The 20,706-nt window shown below is 41.7% G+C and overlaps 1 protein-coding gene across 2 annotated transcripts in view; it reads right to left on the bottom strand.

Moving 5' to 3' along the window:
• Positions 1-20,706, bottom strand: part of Klhl32 (kelch like family member 32) — a 199,357-nt gene that overhangs the window by 112,715 nt on the left and 65,936 nt on the right. The window contains exon 4 of one of the 2 annotated variants that reach the window (XM_075971301.1): positions 6,644-6,751. In XM_075971301.1, the coding sequence (XP_075827416.1) occupies positions 6,644-6,751 (108 nt within the window). Of the gene's footprint in view, positions 1-6,643; positions 6,752-20,706 lie in introns of those variants that run through there. The other variant, XM_075971303.1, reaches the window with a different exon arrangement.

Here is a 20,706-nt window from a genome sequence, read left to right as displayed (position 1 = left end):
CTTAGCTCTGGGAGTCCTGTTGAAGTGAGGGAGGAGGATTGTATGAACCAGGAGGTTCAAGGTCATGACGAGGAACCCTCAGAGACAGAGAACCCGAGCTCGTGGGAGCTCACAGGCTCTGGACCAACAGCCAGAGAGCCTACACGGGACCAGTCTAGGCTCTCTGCATGTGTGTGACAGTTGTGCAGCAAGGTCTATTCGTTGGACTCCGAGCAGTGGAATCAGAACCTGTCCCTGGTACTTCAACTGGCTTTTGGGAACCCATGCTAGGTTGTCTCACCCAGCTTTGACGCAAGGGAGGAGCTTGGTACTGCCTCAACTTGCTGTGACAACATGTTTTGTTGACACCCATGGGAGGCCTGCCCCTTTCCGAACAGAGATGGAGAAGTGGATGGGGGTTTAGGGGGAAGGCAATGGAAGGAAAGGAAGGAGAGGCAACTGTGGTTGGATATAAAATAAGTAAAAAAATTAATTAATATTATTTATTAATTATAAATAATAATGTTTAATATTAATTAATAAACATTTATGATGCAAACAAGAAAAACAAGACAGTTGAACTTTAGGCTGTACTCTGCAGATTCGGAGACACAGCTGAAATAAGTCAAGGGCCTTCCACCCTGCAGGCTTCTGCAGGCATTACTAAATGAATGCAATGTCTTGAAATTAAAATGCCAAACTACTATTGAATAATCTTAATGCCATTCCCAACAGATGCACTTCAGCAAATTTTCTTCTAGAATTGTTTTATAGGCTGCCACCAGGGTAAGGCTCATAAGTACATCTCATGGAGACTGTTTCCATACCAAGTGACACATTTACCCCTGAAGCAATCACCCATGGAAAAGCAGTTCCAATTAAGATTGCTGCCACACTGCTGCCGGGTTTGATGCTCAGGTCTCTAGAGGAAAGTATTCTGTTGTGGAGAATAAATATAGCTTCAATCAAAACAAAGTTCAGGCTTCCTGTTCAGACTGCCATCTATGGTGGTATCAAACTCTACTACATGACAAGAACTGTCATTAATATAAACCTGCATATATTTGAGTATGGCTTACTCTCTCTCTCTCTCTCTCTCTCTCTCTCTCTCTCTCTCTCTCTCTCTCTCTCTGATGTGGACTTAAAAGAACCAAATGAAAATCAGAAAAAAATCCTTCAATACACAAGAAGATGGAAAATAAGGAAGAATTTCTTTTGATAGTCAACTCTTATCTGTGTGAAAAGTTTTACATAATTGCCTTTTATAAGAACATTTTTAATTTGCAAGAATATTACCTTTTTTATTTCTGAAAAGCTTACAAATGGTAAGCGTTACTAAATATTTTTCATGCATATAACACTATAGTATACAGAGAAAGGTAATTAGGATGTGTGTCCTTAAAAACACATTCTTGCCTGAATTAAGAAAGCCAAGGGCTAGAATCTTAGCTACAGAAAAGAAGAGAACGTCAATACCAACATTATTTTTCTTCTTTAGATGCTGATACAACAGGTTCCTAGCTGACAAATTTAGCCATATTCAAATACGGAGTGGTCTAAAGAAGACCACAGGCGTCACTACTGTTTGGCAGGTCATCTCTCCTACTCTGGGCTTCTAGAGCTTCTCTATCAGGCTACACGTGATATGGCAGGAAACAGAGAGTTCCCTGGAAATGAAAATAAAACTAACCACCCTATACAAAGTGTAACCATGACAGTGTCCTTGCGACACATTCAGACCTTCCTGACATCATAGCCAAGGCTCTGAACAGGAATCCTGCTGCCCCGAGTTCTACTTGCTTACATCCTGGCACTAAACTCCTCAGTTCCTAGAGGTTATCCTGAGGTGTTGAGCAGGTAGCTGCCCTACTTTCCAGGCTTCTTTTCTTCATAATGTAGTTTCAGTGTTACCTGCTCCTCACCATCTAGCTGAAGCTTTTTGTTTGTCTTCCTGTCGCCTGCCTGTCTTAAAGCAATAGCCACCTGTTTCTGAGCGGCTGAGCATTTTTTTCTAATTGGGAATGAGAGGCAGTATCCCTGGCTCCACCTCATCTTTCTCGTGTCTCTTCTATTCCAGACTTGTCTGAAACATGAGAAAGTGAGATAGAGGAAGCCAGGAAACCGGAACCATGAGCTTGCACACCGAGGTATGTGAGAGCCAGTGCTCTCATGGGCCCATTCTTCTTTCTTCTACAGAAGATCTTCAAATGCTCCCCAAAGAGGTGCTGTTTATTAGCTCGGTCCCATTCCTGCACCGATGTGGGGTTCCCCTCTGCATGCTGTGATTACCATTAATGAATAATGAAACTGCGTTTGGACCCATAGCAGGGAAGAACTTAGCTATGTGTGGAAAACTAAACTGAATGTTGGGAGAAATGAGGGTGAAGTCAAGGAGAAGCCATGCAGTCCCACCAGAGACAGGTGCTGGAACTTTAGCAGGTAAGCCACAGCCTTGTGGTGACACAGATTAGTGAAGATGGGTTAAATTAAGATGTAAGAGTTCGCCAAGAAGAAGCCAGAGCCAAGCAGTGATTTAAATAATATGGTTTCTGAGCAGCCCGGAACCAACAAGCGGCCTTCTCACAACACTGTGCTTCAATCCCAGCAACTCTTTGTGGCTGTGCAAGGATACAAGAAGGGCGGTAACACATCTTGAGCCTTGTTCAAGCCGTTTGTGAGCAGTGTGCCAACAGCGGAAGAAAGCTTTTTATGATGTGCTAAGACAAGGATAGGCCTGTTAGACATAGAAATAGTGCGCCCGTGTTCGGAGGAGCTATTAGCATTGGGGGAAATTTTGACTTTGCTTCAACACTTCCTGGGTAAAATCTGTGGGACGATCATAAGAAGGCTGTACTTGAATTGTGTGTAGGAGGAACACACACACTGTTGCACTTGGCACTATTCATTCATCACTCCCACTCTGTACTCGAAACTTCTCTCCGAGGCAGCAGTGGTTTTTCAGACACTTAAAATACTGCATTTTATACTATGCTTACTACAACCAGCTAAACATATAATCAGCTGTCAGCGTGTGTGCGTGTACATGTGTGTGTGCTTGTACGTGTATGTATTTCTCCTAGGCCCAGCTCTGAAGAGGTTAATCACCATCACTGAGAGTCCATAATGATGAGTAACCACGAAGAAACCAAGAAGCCATGCTTTCATTTATGCTACTCCAGTCCAGATTACTCTTTGCTCAGCACCAATTTCACAGGTAAAAAGGTATCTTTGCACATTTCCCAAATATGCTACAATGCGTTGTTTTGCCATCATCTGTATCCCAGTTTCAAGGCAAAATGGATTTACTTCGAAGTCATTTTTGAGAGAGGGTCTCACTATGTAACCCCGAGTGTCCTGGAATTGGCAATGTGGGCACAGCTGACCTCCAATTCACAGATATCTATCTATCTCTGCCTTCTGAGTGCTAGGATTAAAGGCATGGGACACCACATCTGACTACAAAGTCATTTTGTTATTTAGGAGCCTAAAGTTCCACTGGGTAGTGGTGGTACACACCTTTAATCCCAGAATCCAGGAGGTGGAGGCAGGTGCATCTCTGTGAGTTTGAGGCCAGAGTAGTATACAAAGCAAGTTCTACGACAGCCAGGACTACATAGAGAAACCCTGTCTCAGAGAGAGAGAGAGAGAGAGAGAGAGAGAGAGAGAGAGAGAGAGAGAGAGAGTCATGGTTCTATCTCATCTTTCAGTTTGTAGCAGAGTAATTACAGGGAACAAGAATGAAAACTTCAACCTCACTGACACAGGAGCCTTTACCCCACTACAGACACACACACACATACACACACACACACACACACACACACACACACACAGAGAGAGAGAGAGAGAGAGAGAGAGAGAGAGAGAGAGAGAGAGAGAGAGAGCAGGCTGAAGAAATTGAATTGTTTTCAAACATCTCCAAGTACTTCTGTGTCCCCTTCAACAAGATGACAAGATGCAGCAAACATGACATGTCTCTGTCTTGATGGCATTCAGAAAAAGACAACAGACTTGGAATTAGGAGGAGGTTCCAAGCATCAATAACTAAGTCAAAATACTCAGGGAAAAGATTTTATTCAGTCTGTTGCGCCTCCTTGATCTCACTGTCTGTTTTGTTTTATTTGGGACAGGTTCTCTCTATTTATTCCCGGCTATCCTGGAATTTGCTATGTAGACGAAATTGGCCTAGAACTCAGAGTTCCTCCTGCCTCTGCCTAGAATTAAGGGCTTATGCCACCATGCCCAAGGGATTTTGCTGCCTTTCAAGAGAAATCACCATATTCCTTAAAGTTGTTTTACAAATTAGGTCAAAGAGAATCCATACAGTGCCTAACACTGTGCTCTGGCTGCTTTACTGTGTCCTATGAGAGAGATGCTCCTTTCTGCTCTGTCAGGACCCAATGTGAACGAACAAGTTGATGGTGTGTTCTCCAGCCTCAGTACCTCTCTGTGAATACTCTCTAGAATGGGCCTCTGGTCTCGACAAAGAATAAATCTAAGTCCAGGATTGGTTCAAGGTCTTGCTTTCCTTTCTTTTTTAAAGACTGTCTTTGTGTTTGCTATGTATATTTTCTTCTATTACTGTGACAAATACCATGACTAAAGGCAACTTGGGGAGGAAAAGGTTATTTCATCTTACAGTTTACAGCCCATCACAGAGGGAGATCAGGGTAGGAACTCAAGGAAGGAGCTTGGAGGTAGGAAATGACGCGGAGACCAAGAAGGAATAATGCTTACTGGTTTTCTTGCTCTCCATGGCTCACTTAACCTGCTTTTTAAACACCACCTTTGCACCCTGAACCAACTAATCAGAGGAGGCACTACTTACTCTAGTGTACTAGGCCTTTCCACATTAATTACTAATGAAGAAGGTGCCCTCACAGAACCATGCGAGGGAGGCCTTTTGTCAATTAAGGTTCACTCTTCCCAAATGACTTTAGTTTGTATCAAGTTGACAAAAATCAACCACTACAACTGATCTCTTGTCCACGTGAAACAAACCCTCCTCACTGGTAAACCATGACCTTTCCTTTCTTTTTCCTCCCCTCAAGATCTCATTTAATATCACAATATAAAACATAGCATAACTTTACAAGTCATACTTTAAAATTTCAGTCTTTTTAAAGTTTCCATCACTCCAAAGTGCCTCAACTATGGATTCCTGTAAAATAAAAAAATAACTTACTTACTTCCAGAGAGCAAAAACAGGGTACAGTAACAATTGGATCAAAATGAAACCAAATTCCTGTAGTGTAAATCCAATCCTGTAGCTCAGTGCCCAAGATCTTGGACTCGCTCAGTATCTTCTGAGCTCCAAAGAGCTTGGACAGCTCCTCCACCCTGGCTCCACCATCTGCAGCACACACCGCTTGTCTTATAGGTTCAGGCAGATTCCACTCCCTACCTGCCACTGTCTTTCCACAGTCCTGCCATCTCAAATATCTAGGAGTGTTCACTACAACTGAGGCTGAACCCTCACCTGGGCCTCTCTTCAGAAACTCTGACCCTGCCACGCAGTGCCAAGCCTCAGTTTCTCTCCATGAAGTGTGGGTTATTGACTTTACATAAGAGACGGAAAATGCAGATTTGACAATGTTGTTAAGAGATAAATGTAGACGGGAAATGATTTAGAACTAATATATTAGCTTATATGTGTGAATCAAAAAGCATAAATATATTACTTACTAACTTCACTAAAAAATGTTTGGCAATTCTGTATAATAACTGCCTGCCTTAACTTTCTAAGATATGAAATTTGACTAGACTAACCTTGAATTTTCATACAACATCCTCTTTCCTCCTTTGCTCCTTTTACTCAATGCATGCAGCATTTGCCACTTTTATTTACATTCTAAATGACAGATTTCTCTTAATCACTCTAAGACATACATCACAAAATCTACTGAATTAAAAAAAGACTGAACAACATCATTCTTAATTTTTTTTACATGTATAGTATTTTGTCTTCATGTCTTTCTGAGTACCACTTGTATGCCTGATGCCCATGGAGACCAGAAGAAGACATTGAATCATCCCCTAGGACTAGAGTTGTGAGGTGTCATGTGGGTGCTGAGAATTGAACTGAACCTGGGTCCTCTAGAAGAGCACCTAGAGTTCCTAACTGCTGAACCATCTCTTCAATCCCAAATATCATACATTCTAATAATCAATTAAAGAAAATTCAGAAGAAATATAAACCTTCCCAGATTCTTCAAGAACCAAATAACACACTCGCTATGAAATGCAGTGTTGGTGGTCCCTGATGATCATGTACCCCACTTTTGTGTGTGTGTGTTCTACTTCTGCAATAACTTCCCAATCTTCCTGAGGCTTTCATACTGTTGTGTTGGATATTTTATATTAACTTGACACAAGCTACATCATCAGAGGAAGGGCCCTCAGTTGAGAAATGCCTCTAGAAGATCAGGCTGTAGGGAAGCATTTTGGAAATGCCAGTACCGTGGGAAAACTTCCAAGAACCTCTAGCAGGCACGGAGTGGCACTTGCCTAAGCCTACTTCACAAGCTGTGTGTGCTGTGGTAAGCCCTTTGGAGGAACCTAGACCATCATGAATTCTAGAAGTCTGACACTGAGATTTATGTTGTTAGACTTATAGCTTTGCTTTGTTCAGATTATGACTGCTCACGTCACATTTGTGCCATACCTGTCCTGTGTAGGCAAACTCCAGAGCCTGCTTTAAGCCCAGGCTGGTCACGCCTCGTAAGTTTACTTCATCGGCTTCACTCTCCACCATACAAAGACTGAACATGGCCTGAAATGTGGAAAGAAAGAAAGAAAAGAGTGAATTATGAGATCTAAAAAGCAAGAAAGACAATGTTCTAGGGAAACTGGGATGTAAAGGTTTTCAGTTAAAATGTAATTCTGGTGTCCAGGTCACTTCCAAAAAGCTTCATTTGCACAAGCCTCGACTCCTATCTGATATCTAAACAGTTACAGTAAAACACACCACAGGGCTGGAGAGATGTCTCAGCCGTTAGAGGCTAGGCTCACAACCAAAAATATAAAACACACCACATACACGCACACACACACACACACACAAACACACACACACACACACACACATCATCCAAAGATAAGGGAGTATTACTTTATATATGAATGAGATCCGTACCCAAAAAGGGAAATGAGGGTCTACCTGAGTCTGCACTAGGACCTTTTCTTATACTATATGGCTTCTGGTTTAGTGTTTCATGGCATTCCCGAGCATGCAAACAAGTGGGTCTCTGTATCTTCTGTTTTGATCAATTCCAACTTGTTAGTTTTGTGTTATCATTTTATTATTAACCCTAAGAAGCCTGTTTGTAACAGGGAGTGGATTGGACAGGAGCTGTGGAAAGGGGAAACCATAATCAGCATATATTATATTAGAACAAGATCTATTTTCAATCAAAGGGGAAATTGTCAACAAAATGAAAAAGATCAGTGCTATTGCAGAGAGTACCTGAATTTAGTACTAGAGCCCAGCACAACCAGCTCCTGGGACAGTGCCACGTTTGACTGGGGTGGTACAACTGACAAACAGTAACACAGGTGTCCTAAGGGGAGCTCAGGGAGGAGAAACTGTTATGGACTGTCCTGTCCCTTTAAGAGACAAGCCCCACCCACTCCCACCCACTTCTGCTGAGGCAAACAGATCATCCTTCTGCTTCTAGCCTGTGTTCTCTCTGCCCCATCTCTCTTCAGAAGAGGTGGCTAAAAACTCTTCTTCTGTCCTCCCCGCTTTCTTTGTTTCTCTCTCTCTCTCTCTCTCTCTCTCTCTCTCTCTCTCTCTCTCTCTCTCTCTCTCTCTCCCTCTCTCTCCCTCTCTCTCCTTCTCCCCCTTCCCTTTTACTGAATAAACTATATCCAGACGCACTCTGCATGGCGTGCCTATCTGTCTCTCTGTCTCTGTCTCTCACCCGCAGTGGCTCCTCATTGGACCTGACTGCCCTTTGTGGCCTGCAGCTGCACCTCGGGGACCTGCCATCTTATCTAAACTGTTACATTGGTTCCGTGACTCGGATAGATTTTACTTGTTGAGAGCCAGTATAATCAAGCATGTACCCAGCTCTCCAGGCAGATTCTATACTGTAGTTATGACTCATCTATAGCCGGTAAACAGCTCTCAGCTGCTCAGAGATCTGGGTAATATGACATTTAAATGCTCAATTATTAAAATACTTTTCATAACAAAAAGAGACAGGTTCCTAGCAGCAGCACTCTGTTTCTTCCCAAGAAGACAGAAGAGAGATGGGTACAAAACAACATCCATCCACAATTCACTTCAGCTGCCAAGCACTGATCACTGGGAAAAACTGCCTTTCATCTAAATGGAAGCTCTCCAGACAGTGGACAGAATCACCGGAATTGACTGCCTAGCTGCTCAGGTCAAGGTAGGCTTGCCTTCCTAAAGATTTCTTAGTCCTCAAGATCTTTTGAAGCCTGGCAACTCCTGTACTAAACAGCAAAAGAAAAATACAACACTCAGCAACCATGGAGGACCCTGAGGAGTAAGTAGCTCTAGGTACCAACCAAGTAAGTTCTCTTTCATTTTTTTAATCAATAACTCCTCAAATAAAATTTTATCCTTCTCAAAGATCTCTGATGCAGTTAGCCAGCTGAGAGGTCTTGTCAGTTTAAAAGGACAACCTCACCAAACAAATTTCAGTAAAATACAAATACAAGTTATTAAGGTGTGTACCTGCAAGTTATAAAGGTGTGAGGACAAATACAATTTGTCAAATCTCTCATGCTGCCTTTCATAGTCTTAAAAATACCTTTTATTCTGCAAAATCATCTGTCACAGTCATTCTGATATGCTACTATTATTTATATTTACATATAAACATGCTACTGTTTATACAAAATATATGTCTAAGACTTAAGTTTTCACAAACCCAGAGAATTTTTGTGAGTTCCAGGGAGCCAAATTGAAGAATTAACCTTAAACAGATCAGAATCATCGTCTCAATTTCCTAGTCCTGATTTTTTTTTTCTTCCTAAACTTAGCTTTGTCCTCTGTTCTGCCAACACCTTGCCAGGTTCAAGAGATACCAGACAGTTCCATACCACAAACCCTGGACAGGAGTAAAGTGACCAGCTACCCCAGGTTGTGACTAGCATCCAGTTTTCTCAGGTCCCCCCAAGATGACACCCACAAATAAGCAGGAAGCAGACTTGAGAATCCACTGCCCCAATTCCTTTAACCTGTTGTGCCTAACTTTCCACCTTTTTATTATAAGAGATAGGAATGTTATGATTTGCTGGCCTGATCTGTCACCTGGGTACCCTGTCCCTTTAAAAGACAAGCCCTGCTCTCTGCCCACCTCTCCCCTTCTGCTGAGGGAAATGGATATCCTGCCTCCTCTAGCCTGTGCTCTCTCTTTCCATCTCTCTCCTGAAGAGGTAACTTTTGCTTTCTCTCTCTCTTCTTACCCCCTCTCGCTCTCTCTCTGTGCCTCTCTTCTTCCCCCTCTTCCCTTCCCCCCTTTCCTTCCCCTTCTATAACCCACTAAATAAACTCTACCCACTTTCTCTGCATGCCATCTATCTATCTCTCACTGGTTGCAACTCCTCATGGGACAGGCTGCCCAGCTGACCCGCTGAGGTCTCTCACCTGCTGCTACCCACCAGTCTGAGACCCACAGAGACCTTGGGTGTTGGGACCAGCTGCCCCTCATGGCCCACTGCGCCCCTCGGGGAACCACAGCGTTTTATCTAAACCATTACAAAAACCTCTCATGGAATAGAAGGGCAAAAGCTCATTTGACCTTCATTTGCAATATGACTACAGACCGTGAAAGCGGGGCCTCACAATCCTTCTGATCTTTTGGGTTTTAAAAGTTACCACAGGGATAACTCAGAATTTCATTAAAAAAAAATCATGTCAATAGCAAAGGTTTAAAAAAAGACTTTTTAAAAAATCACATAGCAACAAGCCAAGAGAATTATAAAGACATGCTCTATTTGTTCTTTTTAAAACCAAACTGCACTACCTGCAGGAAGTAACCCAAAGGCTACTCAAAGGAACAAAATCTGTGGTGACCAAGGGTTCATAGTGATGTCGCTTTTTAAAAAATTAATTATGTTTTACATACCAAACCCAGTTTCTTGATTTTTTGATGTTGGTTCTTCCTATCATTGTGAAGCAGAATTCACCAAGCGTTGGATTGTTCCCCCACTAATAGGGACCGTGATCTGCGTTTAGACAGCCGTGACACTGCCCTGCCTGGCTGTCTTTGAAACATAACTGTCAAAGCAGAGCAGACTGGCCTGCAACTCATTCATACTGGGGTTAAATACCAGGCTGGCCTTAAACTCAGAGATCCATCTGCCTCTCGGACTATACACCAGTCTCTCTGGACTAACTGAAGCATACAAAAGAAGAAATTCCATTACCCCAACATAGGAAGACATCCCTGCTGGAGACCTGCTGCAGGCGGGGGATTCAGGTCCCAAAGAGGCTGTGTAGAGTCAGGGAAGAGAAAGAGAAGGCAGATACGATCTGAAGGTGAATCAGGACGGAAGGAGGAGACAGACACTGTCAGGGGCTGAACCCAGATGGCTGCTCGCAGCATTTTATTGAGAAAAGATTATACCTTTTATACTGTATAGTTGCACATGGGATTAAATGGGGAGAAGGGGCATGTGAGCTAGGGTGTCACTTGAGGTCAGAGGTTGAGGACCTTGACAATAGGCACTAGTCATATGTTAATGGAAGTGTCATAAGCTCCTCCCAAGGGAATGAAGACCCTTATCCAAATGCCTGACCTTGGAAAATGATTTCTGAGGAGCTGACCCTATAATATAAATTCTTAGTCTTACTATAGAGGCCTGTTCCCCTCATAATGCTCTCAAAAAGTAAGGTCCTGACATCTTAATCTTTCCCCACTATACCAGTATCATTCCGATTTCTCTGTACTTATTAACTGAACTCTTGCCTTTAAAGTCCTCAGGCTCTGCTTCTGAATTGTAGGCATTTTATCCTTGGGATCAGGTGTATCTAGTAAATCTCTAACTTTCCCATTATTGGTGTAATTAGGCGGGCATAATGGAATTCCTGAGTCCTTGGTGGGGCCAGATTTTGTCCAAAGAATTATTTTGTTTAGAGAGGCTACCATTATATACATTTTTATCCTCTACCAAAGCCCACACAAAATTTCCCAAAGGGAAAGGCATTAATATTGAAAATCATCAGAAAAGAAAGTGAGACGGTGCTGGAGAAGGGTGGTCTGCAGTGTCAAAATGCTGGAACTTTGTCAAATAGCAACAGTCACTATGTGGTCCACACTGTCAGCCTTCAGTCATTATACTGGGCATCCCGTGGGGATCTTCCAGATTATATCACTAACCACAGCCACTTTTGGACCCACATGTGCTTGCTAGCATTTCAGGCACCATGCTAGCCTGTCCCTTGGGTCCCCGCTATAGCCACCAAGAGCATCCCCTGCATGCATACGTTGTCAGCATTCAGGCAGATACCTGTCCAGCCCTGGGTCCTGTGGCTGCTAGATAATTGTGAGCATGTCTTTGTGAGAATGTGCTAAGCCTCCTTGAAAAGCAAGCTCCACCAGTTCCCCCTTCCCTTCCCTGCCACTTTTTCAAAGAGGCTGCAAGGACTTTGCGCCTCTCCCTTCGAATCGCCACCCCACCTTTCTCCCCTTTTCCCAATAAACCCCATTTTGCTGTATTGTGTGATTTGCCCTCGCTGTTTTTAAATTAAAACACACTCCATGTCCTTTCCTCTTGACCCACGTGCCCTCTTCCACTGTATACTCAATATTATAAACAAATAAGCAAATGAATGAAAGAGTGACTAAAGTAAATTAAAAGCTTAATAAAAAGAGATGATGAACAATGCTTTCCTCCCCTCACCAAACACACCTTTAAAATTTCTGCACTGGCTGCAAGCCTTCATTTTCGCCATGTACTCCTATGGAATTACCACTTTGCTACTTTATCACCACATTTAGAAATGTAATATTATTTCTCTCTAACATCACAGCACATCATCTTTTAAGTTCAGGGCCAGCTGTGGCAACAGGCAGTCAAGACTTGGGAAGCATCACTGAGAACTCAAGGCAAGTCTTGGTCTACACAGTGAGTTCTCTCAAGACAAGAGAAAGTCTGTTAATGTTACAAAGGTCATATTTATTAAAATAAAAATAAAAGACATGACTACTAAACCGAGGTCAGTGTTTTAAGTTTAATAAATTTAGAAAGCACCAAGGAAAAACATCATCAGATACCGCTAACAGTAGGAAGAACACGCTGGTGGACTAGGGGAAAACTCAGCTGCCCAGACCAGCTGAGCTTGTGAAATGCTGTCTACAGACCAGCTAGGGGCCATCATGAGAACAAAGGTCCTATATTTTAGGGCTGATGTTCTTGATAAGGTAAACTGCAGTGTGTGCGCAAACAGATATTGTGTCTTCCTTTCTGTGGCAACTCTATTGTAAAGACTAGCACTGATGTCCCAAATAAACACAGGTATAAGAATGCACAAACTAAGATGTTCCTCAAAAACTACACACAAATGATCTACTGTTACAGTGCTGAAAGCAAGGAGAATTGGTCTTGAGTAAATATTTCTACATGTTAGTTATGGACATTTAAAAATTGTACTTGTTAGAAAGAATATCTACCATAAGCTAAACACTTCAAGCAAGTTCAAAGTTAGACATTTAGAGACAAAACACACACATAAAACCATATGGCCACAACATTCTGCCAATGCCTGGGAGACTGTTCCGCTGAGGAGTAGGAAAACACAGCTCAGACTCATGTTTGGTTCACACTGTCTTGTGTCTGGGAGAGCCTTGGCCAGACTGAGATTTATAGTCTTCACAGTTTACTCTTGGCTGGTAATGTGTTGCCACAGCCACAAATCTTTCTAATTGAAAACCCATTTTTGTGGAAATGCAGTCAGCTTGCAGTGCCTACCACAGAGGAAGCTGTGAATTTATGACACATTATTCTTTCTTTATTCATATGGAAATGACACAAACTGAGTTCTAAAATCATGGTCCATGAATGAAGTTGGCCTGGATCACGCCGGTTGTCACTCAGTCACAAGATGAACTGCAACCACACCAAAGTCAGTATATAAGGCCTCAAGACTGACAGAAATCGACATCTTCACTATTGAGGAGATGGCAGGTCACAGATATGCTGATGCACTGTACTCAAAGAAACTGAAATCTGATGGTTTTTATCTGGTAAACTCTATAGCTTTACTGCTAACACTGAACAGGGGCAAGATATATTTATTAGCAATCCAAATACTATCATGGGCAAAATATGTAAATTGTACAGACACATTCATACCTTGCCTGTTATGACTGAAAACAAACAGCATGTTTCAGGAAGCCTTTAAAAAGAGGACCTCCTGATAACTACAGCAGATCTAGTCTGGATCTGGGCATCTTCCATATGCCCTGTGCTGCGTAATTAGTGTTAGGATATGGCGTGAGAGGGACCTTGGCATGTCCAAGAAGTCTCACAGTGGGTGAGAGACAGACATGCCATGCAGACCTCGCTGATGTGGAGGGAGGAGCAAAGGGAGAGAAGATGGGCACAGAGCAGCCTCCTGGGAAGACAGAGAGAGAGAGAGAGAGAGAGAGAGAGAGAGAGAGAGAGAGAGAGAGAGAGAGAGAGAAAGACCTGCGTGCATCTTCAGAGGAGCTGCAGGAAAGAAAGTAGGAATGGGAGGAGCTTGTCTCTTAAACGGGGTGGGGACATAGCACATGTACACAGACTACTTAGTGACTCACAGACTATGTAGTGATGTAGTAGCTGTGGCTTGAGTGAGTGCATCCTGCCTGGTGACAGGACCAGGAGACAGGCCAGCATAATGTCTGACTCTTAACATTCTCACCTTTTGCTTCTTATAAAAAGGAGAGGAAATTAAAGTGAGACATGATGGGGTGCCAAGATCTCAAGACTGCTTCTTGCTGATTTGTGGGCATCCACATCTTGGGGGGCGAGCCGAGAAAACTGGGGAGCTGGCTACTTCCTAATGTATCAGGTTGCATCACAGCTGTTGAGGCTCTGTAAAACTGTCTGGTGCCTCTTGGACCTGGCAGGGTGTTGGCAGAGCAGAGGACAAGGCCAAATTTAATCATGGTATCGGCACAAAATGCACGTTGATCAATGGAACTGAAGACCCAGATATAAGTCTACACACCTATGGATTCCTGATTTTTGATAAAGAGGGCAGAAACACATAGTGGAAAAAAGAACAAACCAGCATCTTCAGCAAAGGGTTCTGCTGGTCAAGCTGGAGTGCTGCATGCAGAAAAACAAAAATGAATTTATACTCACCATCCTGCACAAAACTTAACTCCAAATGGATCAAAGACCTCAGCATAAAATCTGATATGATGAACCTGATTGTCTTATTTAGGGTTTCTATTCCTGTAATGAAACACCATGACCGAAGAAACTTGGGGAAGGAAAGGGCTTGTTTTGCTTACACTTTGACATCACAGTTCATCATCAAAGGAAGTCAAGACAGGAACTCCAGCAGGGCAGAGACCTGGGGACAGGAGCTGATGCAGAGGCCCTGGGGGAGTGCTGCTTACTAGCTTGCCCCTCATTCTTAGCCTTCTTTCTTACAGAACCCAGGACCACCATCCTGCTGATGTACACCCTCAATGGGCACCCAGTCCCCAATAATCACTAATTAAGAAAATGTCGCCACAGGCTTGCCTACAGCTCTGTCTTAAACAGGCATTTTTTCAATTGAGGCTGCCTCCCTCTGATGATTCAAGCTTGTGTCAAGTTGACATAAAAACAGCCAGTGTACAGATAGAAGAGAAAGTTGAGAATAACCTTGAAGTCATTGCCTCAGGAAAAGACCTTCTGATCAGAACACCATTAGCACATGCAACAACAAAAATAATTAATAGACGGAATATCACGAAACTGAGAAATTTCTGCTTGGCAAAGGACAAACTGGCAACTTACAGAACTGAAAATGATTTTTACTCAATTTTATGAGAACTGATAATTAACTGATTTCTCAAAATGTATATGTATGTTTATATTTGCATCTATATCATCCATATTGATTTCTTTTATCATTGAGTGAAATAAACTTTTTCAATAATTAGGAAGATGGTTGGTAATACAGCCTAGCAGGATAAGGCTGCTGCTGCCAATCACGACAACCTGCATTTAATTCTCAGAACCTGCATGGTGGAAGGAGAGACCTACGGGCCACAACTTGTTCTTATATACTGTCTCATATAGCCCCTGCCCCTCCCCACCTACTGAAGAAATGAACACAAAATTGGAAATCGGATTTTCGGAATTACTGAGAAACAATAACTTCTCCAAGGTTACTATATTACTTCATTTAAACAGGAGGGAACAGGAAACAAGAGAAATTTAGTGAATAGTTTAAGACAAGAAAGCTGGTAAGCGATAGAATCAAGACAAACACACAGTTTGCCACGATTCTTCATCTTTGCTTCTCTCTCTCAAGAATAAACTGATTATTATTATCTGGGAAAGTCATGGGCCTTTGTGTTCAAAGAGAAACAGAGACATCTGACTTCTTAGGTGTATAGACATCCTTTCCTTTGCTTCTTCCATCCCAATACCTAAATGGTAAATACTCACTGCCTGCGTGGTCACTGAATTATTGCTGCCTACTACTGATCTCATGGGAGGCTGATTTCCCCAGACTGTGGCAGAATCAGAGAACATGCCCTAGGTGGATTGTGAACACAACATAATAGGAATGATTTGATATAAAAATCTCTCATCACTTTAAATTCAAATATTTCTAAATGAGAAGAATGCTGATAATTCAATTTTTTTTCGGGAATCCAGTCATGGAAACCTCGAATTCAATCAACATCAGATGAGCTAATTAAATGCAATTGATTCAGCAAGCAGCTGGATCGTCCCAGAGTGTGGACAGTTCATTCTGAGTCCGTTCTTACAAAGACGATAAGCAGAATTGCAGCACAGTAACTATTCATCAGGTTCACATGGTTCCCCCGCTTTTCCTTCATTGAGAGGACATCTGTGTTCAGTCAATGCTCAGTTTAAAAGTTTGGAAGTTTCATCAGCTGTATTATCCTTTGGACATATTGTTCAGACCAAGCTGACATTATGTGTACACATGAGATCAACAAGCACGGGTGAAGTTTTTATTGTAACTAAAACTTACCATGAAATTCATAACTTTGAAAGCACTAAAAAGGCGTGAAAGCAAAATGAATAAAACAATGAAAATTTTTCCACAGTGCAAATACACATAAAGGACTTAGCAAAATAGCTGGCATAGTGCAAATGGTTTCGAATGTTAGCTAGTGTGATTATTTCAGGAATATTGTTCTAGTTTCATATTACTTATATTGCATGTAAATGAATCAGTTCAAGCAAAGGAAAAACAGATACAGTCCCGAGTACACCAGTCACCGTTCAGCATGCTGAACGCATGGAGCCCTAAGTATAACAATGAAAATGACAGTCACCAGGCTCAACTGGAGACACTTTCTCTGGCAGTGATTCAAATAATTCAAATGAGGAGGACAACTATGTCTTTTGGTTTTCTATCTAAAAGAGAAGTGGCACTTGGGCACTGTCATTGTGAACTGATACCTATATGTGGAAGGAAAAAAAAACCTATTTTTAATGAATGTCCTTGGTTTAAGGAAATTATGAAGCTATTTCTTTAAAAATAAATCAATACCACACATGGGCATCATAGTTCCTTCCAAATGCACACCTGAAATCATCTACCCACAGCATTCTCACTGCATGGTGTGTTCACAGGGACACACCTGAAATCATCCTCCTACTGCATGGTGTACCCACAGAGACACACTTCATGGTGTGCCCACAGAGACACACCTGAAATCATTGTCCCACAGCATTCACCCTGCATGATGTGTTCAAAGTTATACAAATAAATAATTTATGAACATAGTCTTCAAGATCTCAAGTATACTGCATAAAATATCTATAAAGACATATCCTAGGTTCTTCTTTGAAAGTAATTATTGTAAGATGGCCTGCTAATTTGCTACCAAAAGTCCATACATATCAACATTTCATACCAGGACACACTCTAGTCTTTGCTCTGATATTCTTGTCAGCAAAACAGGACACAGATGATCTGGGACTGAAAATTCGGGCCTAGGAGTCCAGGATACCAGGGTTTGTATCTATGCTAGATGTCTCCTTTTTTATTTGACCTTCGCTGGACATGGTGGCTTATTATTAATTCAGTGATCTACACCAGATTCAGCTGGCTTGATTCTCATGGTGCACTGTTTTCTTCTTTTGCCTTAGTAGATTATAAGCATTTAGCTTTGCGAACACAGGAAAATGAATATAAATTCTGAATGAAGGCATCTGTTGGACTTATTTCAAAAGACTAAATAAATTTCTGTTGACTGTGTTTAAGTTATTTACTAAATATTATTTTATATTACCATAGACTCAAAAGGCCTCAACTACTGGCTCTCTCTTTGTTAGAAGTGATGAGGGTGTATGTGTGTGTTGAGGGAGGGGACTCAGAGACTTATTAATAACAAAAATATCAAGCATTGGTGCAAACTTGTATCCTTTTTTATGAACTGTTAATGCATCCATAGATTTTTAAAATAACGGGGAAGATTCTTTCCAATCCATTTACAAGGAAACCATCCTGTGTTGGCCAACTACTTCTGAGTATGTGGCCTGCTCAAGAGTATGGTTGATAAATTCAGTGTCACTTCATTGAATAAAACTGATTTTTCCCTCTTCCAGTATCAATTAATTGTAATTAGCTTTTCTATTACGGTTTACTTTATTTAATTTTAAAGAAAGAATAACATGGAGTTTAGAGGGGATAGAAAGTGATAAAATTATGTTGTATGAAAAAATTTTAAATGCATAAAAACAAAACAAGCATTAAAAAGAAACCTGACGTGAGTTCCTGCTGTTGGTTGTTTTATTCTTTTTCTCTTTTGCGGGCCTGCCACCCGGCTCCCAGATAGAACACATGGAGGCTTATTTTTTTCTTATAATTGCCAGCCTTAGCTTGGCTTGTTTCTAGCCAGCTTTTCCTAAATTATCCCATCTTTTGCCTCTGGACTTTCATCTTTCTTTATTTCTATATACCTTTATTTATTTCTTACTCCATGTCTTGCTGTGTACCTGGTGGCTTTTCTTGCTCTTGATCCTTCTTTTCTCTTCCCAGATTTCTTCTCCTCTGTTATTCCCTCTGCCTGCCAGCCCTGCCTATCCTTTCTCTGCCCAGCTATTGGCCGTTCAGCTCTTTATTAGACCAATCAGGTGTTTTAGACAGGCAAAGTAACACAGCTTCACAGAGTTCAACAAATGCAACATAAAAGATTACAACATACATTTGCATCATTAAACAAACGTTCCACAATGTAAACAAATGGAAAACATCTTAAAATAATATTCCACTACAAACTCCCTTCCTAAGACCATGTAACAACTTAATACTAAAGACACTAAAACACTCAGCTAACACTAGTCCTCAGGTCGCCTGAGAGAAAAGTGCTGGAATCTATGTCATCTGCAACAAGCAACTTTACAAATTTTCTCCATTTAAAGCCCAGGAGAGTCATTCTCATGGGCAGATTTGAAGTTTATTTTAGGAGCAGTTACATCAACTCACTTATTCCTGGGTTAGGGGAAGCAAGCACTCTCTTCTCACAAAATGCCATGCCATGGGGTTTCTGCTATTTATGGCTACAAAGGCTTTTGACAAACACCTTTTAGGAGCACATCCATCTCCATGTTCATGCAGTGTTAGGGCCTGCATGTGAAATGCTCTGAGGTTCCTGTGGACAGTTTGGTCCTCGGTACAGCAGTACATAGATATGAGACTTTGGAATGTGGTGGGTCATGATGGCTCCAGATTCATAAATGCATTCATCCATTGATATATTCATATCTAAATGTATTACAGCCCAGTGATGGAGACTGGGAGGTGGTGACTTGTGGGGCGATGTGGTTCACCAGCAGGAGGAGGTCACCAGGCCCTTCCTCTCTCTCTCTGTTTCCTGGCTGCCAGGAGATAGCAGGCTCTTTTACTATAGATTCCAAGCTCATCACGCTCTGCTCAAACCAGTTCCCAAACTCCAGAGCCAGCTGAGCATGGACTGAAGTGAAGCTGTATGGCAATCTATTTTCAAGTCCTGGACACTGACAAGCTTCGGGAATTTTGTCACCAGGATGGAAAGAAGGCTAACGTGCACACAAATTTGAAATGTTAAAACGGGACTTGATGGAGAAAAACAAAGCAAAACAAAACAGGTAGGTCATCCATCCTCAGAGCCTCCCCACTCCCTTGGTTCCCACAGACACAATCCTCCACCACCCCTTCATCCTTGCCCTTGTTGATGTATTGCATCCTCTGCTCAAGCAGAGGCCACACCTGCCAGAACAGTAGATAAACTCAGGTGGAGACTCAGTGCTCAACCAAAGGTTATGCCAGCCACCAGAAGTTCAGGTAGACTGCTGGCCCTTGGACCTCCTTTGTTCTCTTGGTGACCTCTTCTCCTGACACTGACTTCAGTTCCATCTCTCCTCTTTATTGCCGTGCCCCAGCCCCGAACTCAGGTAGAGACTCCGTGGTAGATCAGAGTCTAGGCCACCAGAACCCCAGGTAGGCTACCCTTCTGTAGACCTCTCCACTCTCAGTGCTCCCCTCCCCTGACACTCCCCAGTTCCCCTCTCCTCCTTATCACTATGCCCCAGCCCACAACTCAGGTAGAGATCCCCCGCTCCACATGAGGCCAGATCACCTTCAAAAGTCCAGTCCCCAGCTTGGAAGGAACAGTTTTACTCAAACACAGGTCACACAGACCAGAACACCAGAGAAGAAACAGAAACGAAGGAAAACGCAGTAATTGGCACCTAGACCTGTAATCACCCCAAACCCAGATGGCTAGATGTCAGTATTAGAAACATAATCCACACCAGTCAAAGCAATTTAGCACCATCAGAGCCCAACTATCCTACTACAGAAAGAGCTAAATATCTCAACACAGCTGAAACACAAGATAAAGACCTTAAAACCAATTTAATGAAGATGACAGAAGTCCTTAAAGGAAAATTAAATAAAGCAAGTGGAAAATAAACAAAACTCTGGAAGAAACTAGTACATTCTTTAAAGAAAGTCAAAACAAACAATAATAAAAAAAAGTTAAAGGAAATGCACAAAACAGTTCAAGGCCTAAAATGGAAATAGAATCAATAAAGAAGACACAAATTGAGGGAATTCTGGAAATGAAAAATCTAGGTAAGTGAACAGAAATTAAGAGACAATCTTTGCCAAAGTGATGAAAGAATCTTAAGAGAAGAAGATATGATAGAAGAAACAGAAACATCAGTCAAAAAAATGTTAAATCTAAAAAATTCTTGTCACAAAACATCCATAAAATCTGGGAAATTTGAAAAGATCAAAACTAAAAATAAAAGGAATAGATGGAGAAGAATCCCAGCTCAAAGGTCCAAAAAATATTTTCAACAAAATCATAGAAGAAAAAATTTTCTAATCTAAAAAGGTACCTATAAAGGTACAAGAACATCAAAAGATTGGACCAGAAAAGAAAAGTCCACTTCCCACATAATAATTAAAACACTAAATATTACAGAAAAAATAAAGAATATTAAAAGCTGCAAGGAAAAAAAGACTTATAAGAGCAGACTTATTAGTATTATACCAAACTTCTTGATGGAGATTCTATA

Source organism: Microtus pennsylvanicus, chromosome 5, assembly GCF_037038515.1.
Source record: "Microtus pennsylvanicus isolate mMicPen1 chromosome 5, mMicPen1.hap1, whole genome shotgun sequence".
Lineage (NCBI taxonomy): Eukaryota > Metazoa > Chordata > Mammalia > Rodentia > Cricetidae > Microtus > Microtus pennsylvanicus.
The sequence above is the reverse complement of the archived record's forward strand: the minus strand, read 5'-3'. Positions and strand labels throughout refer to the sequence as shown.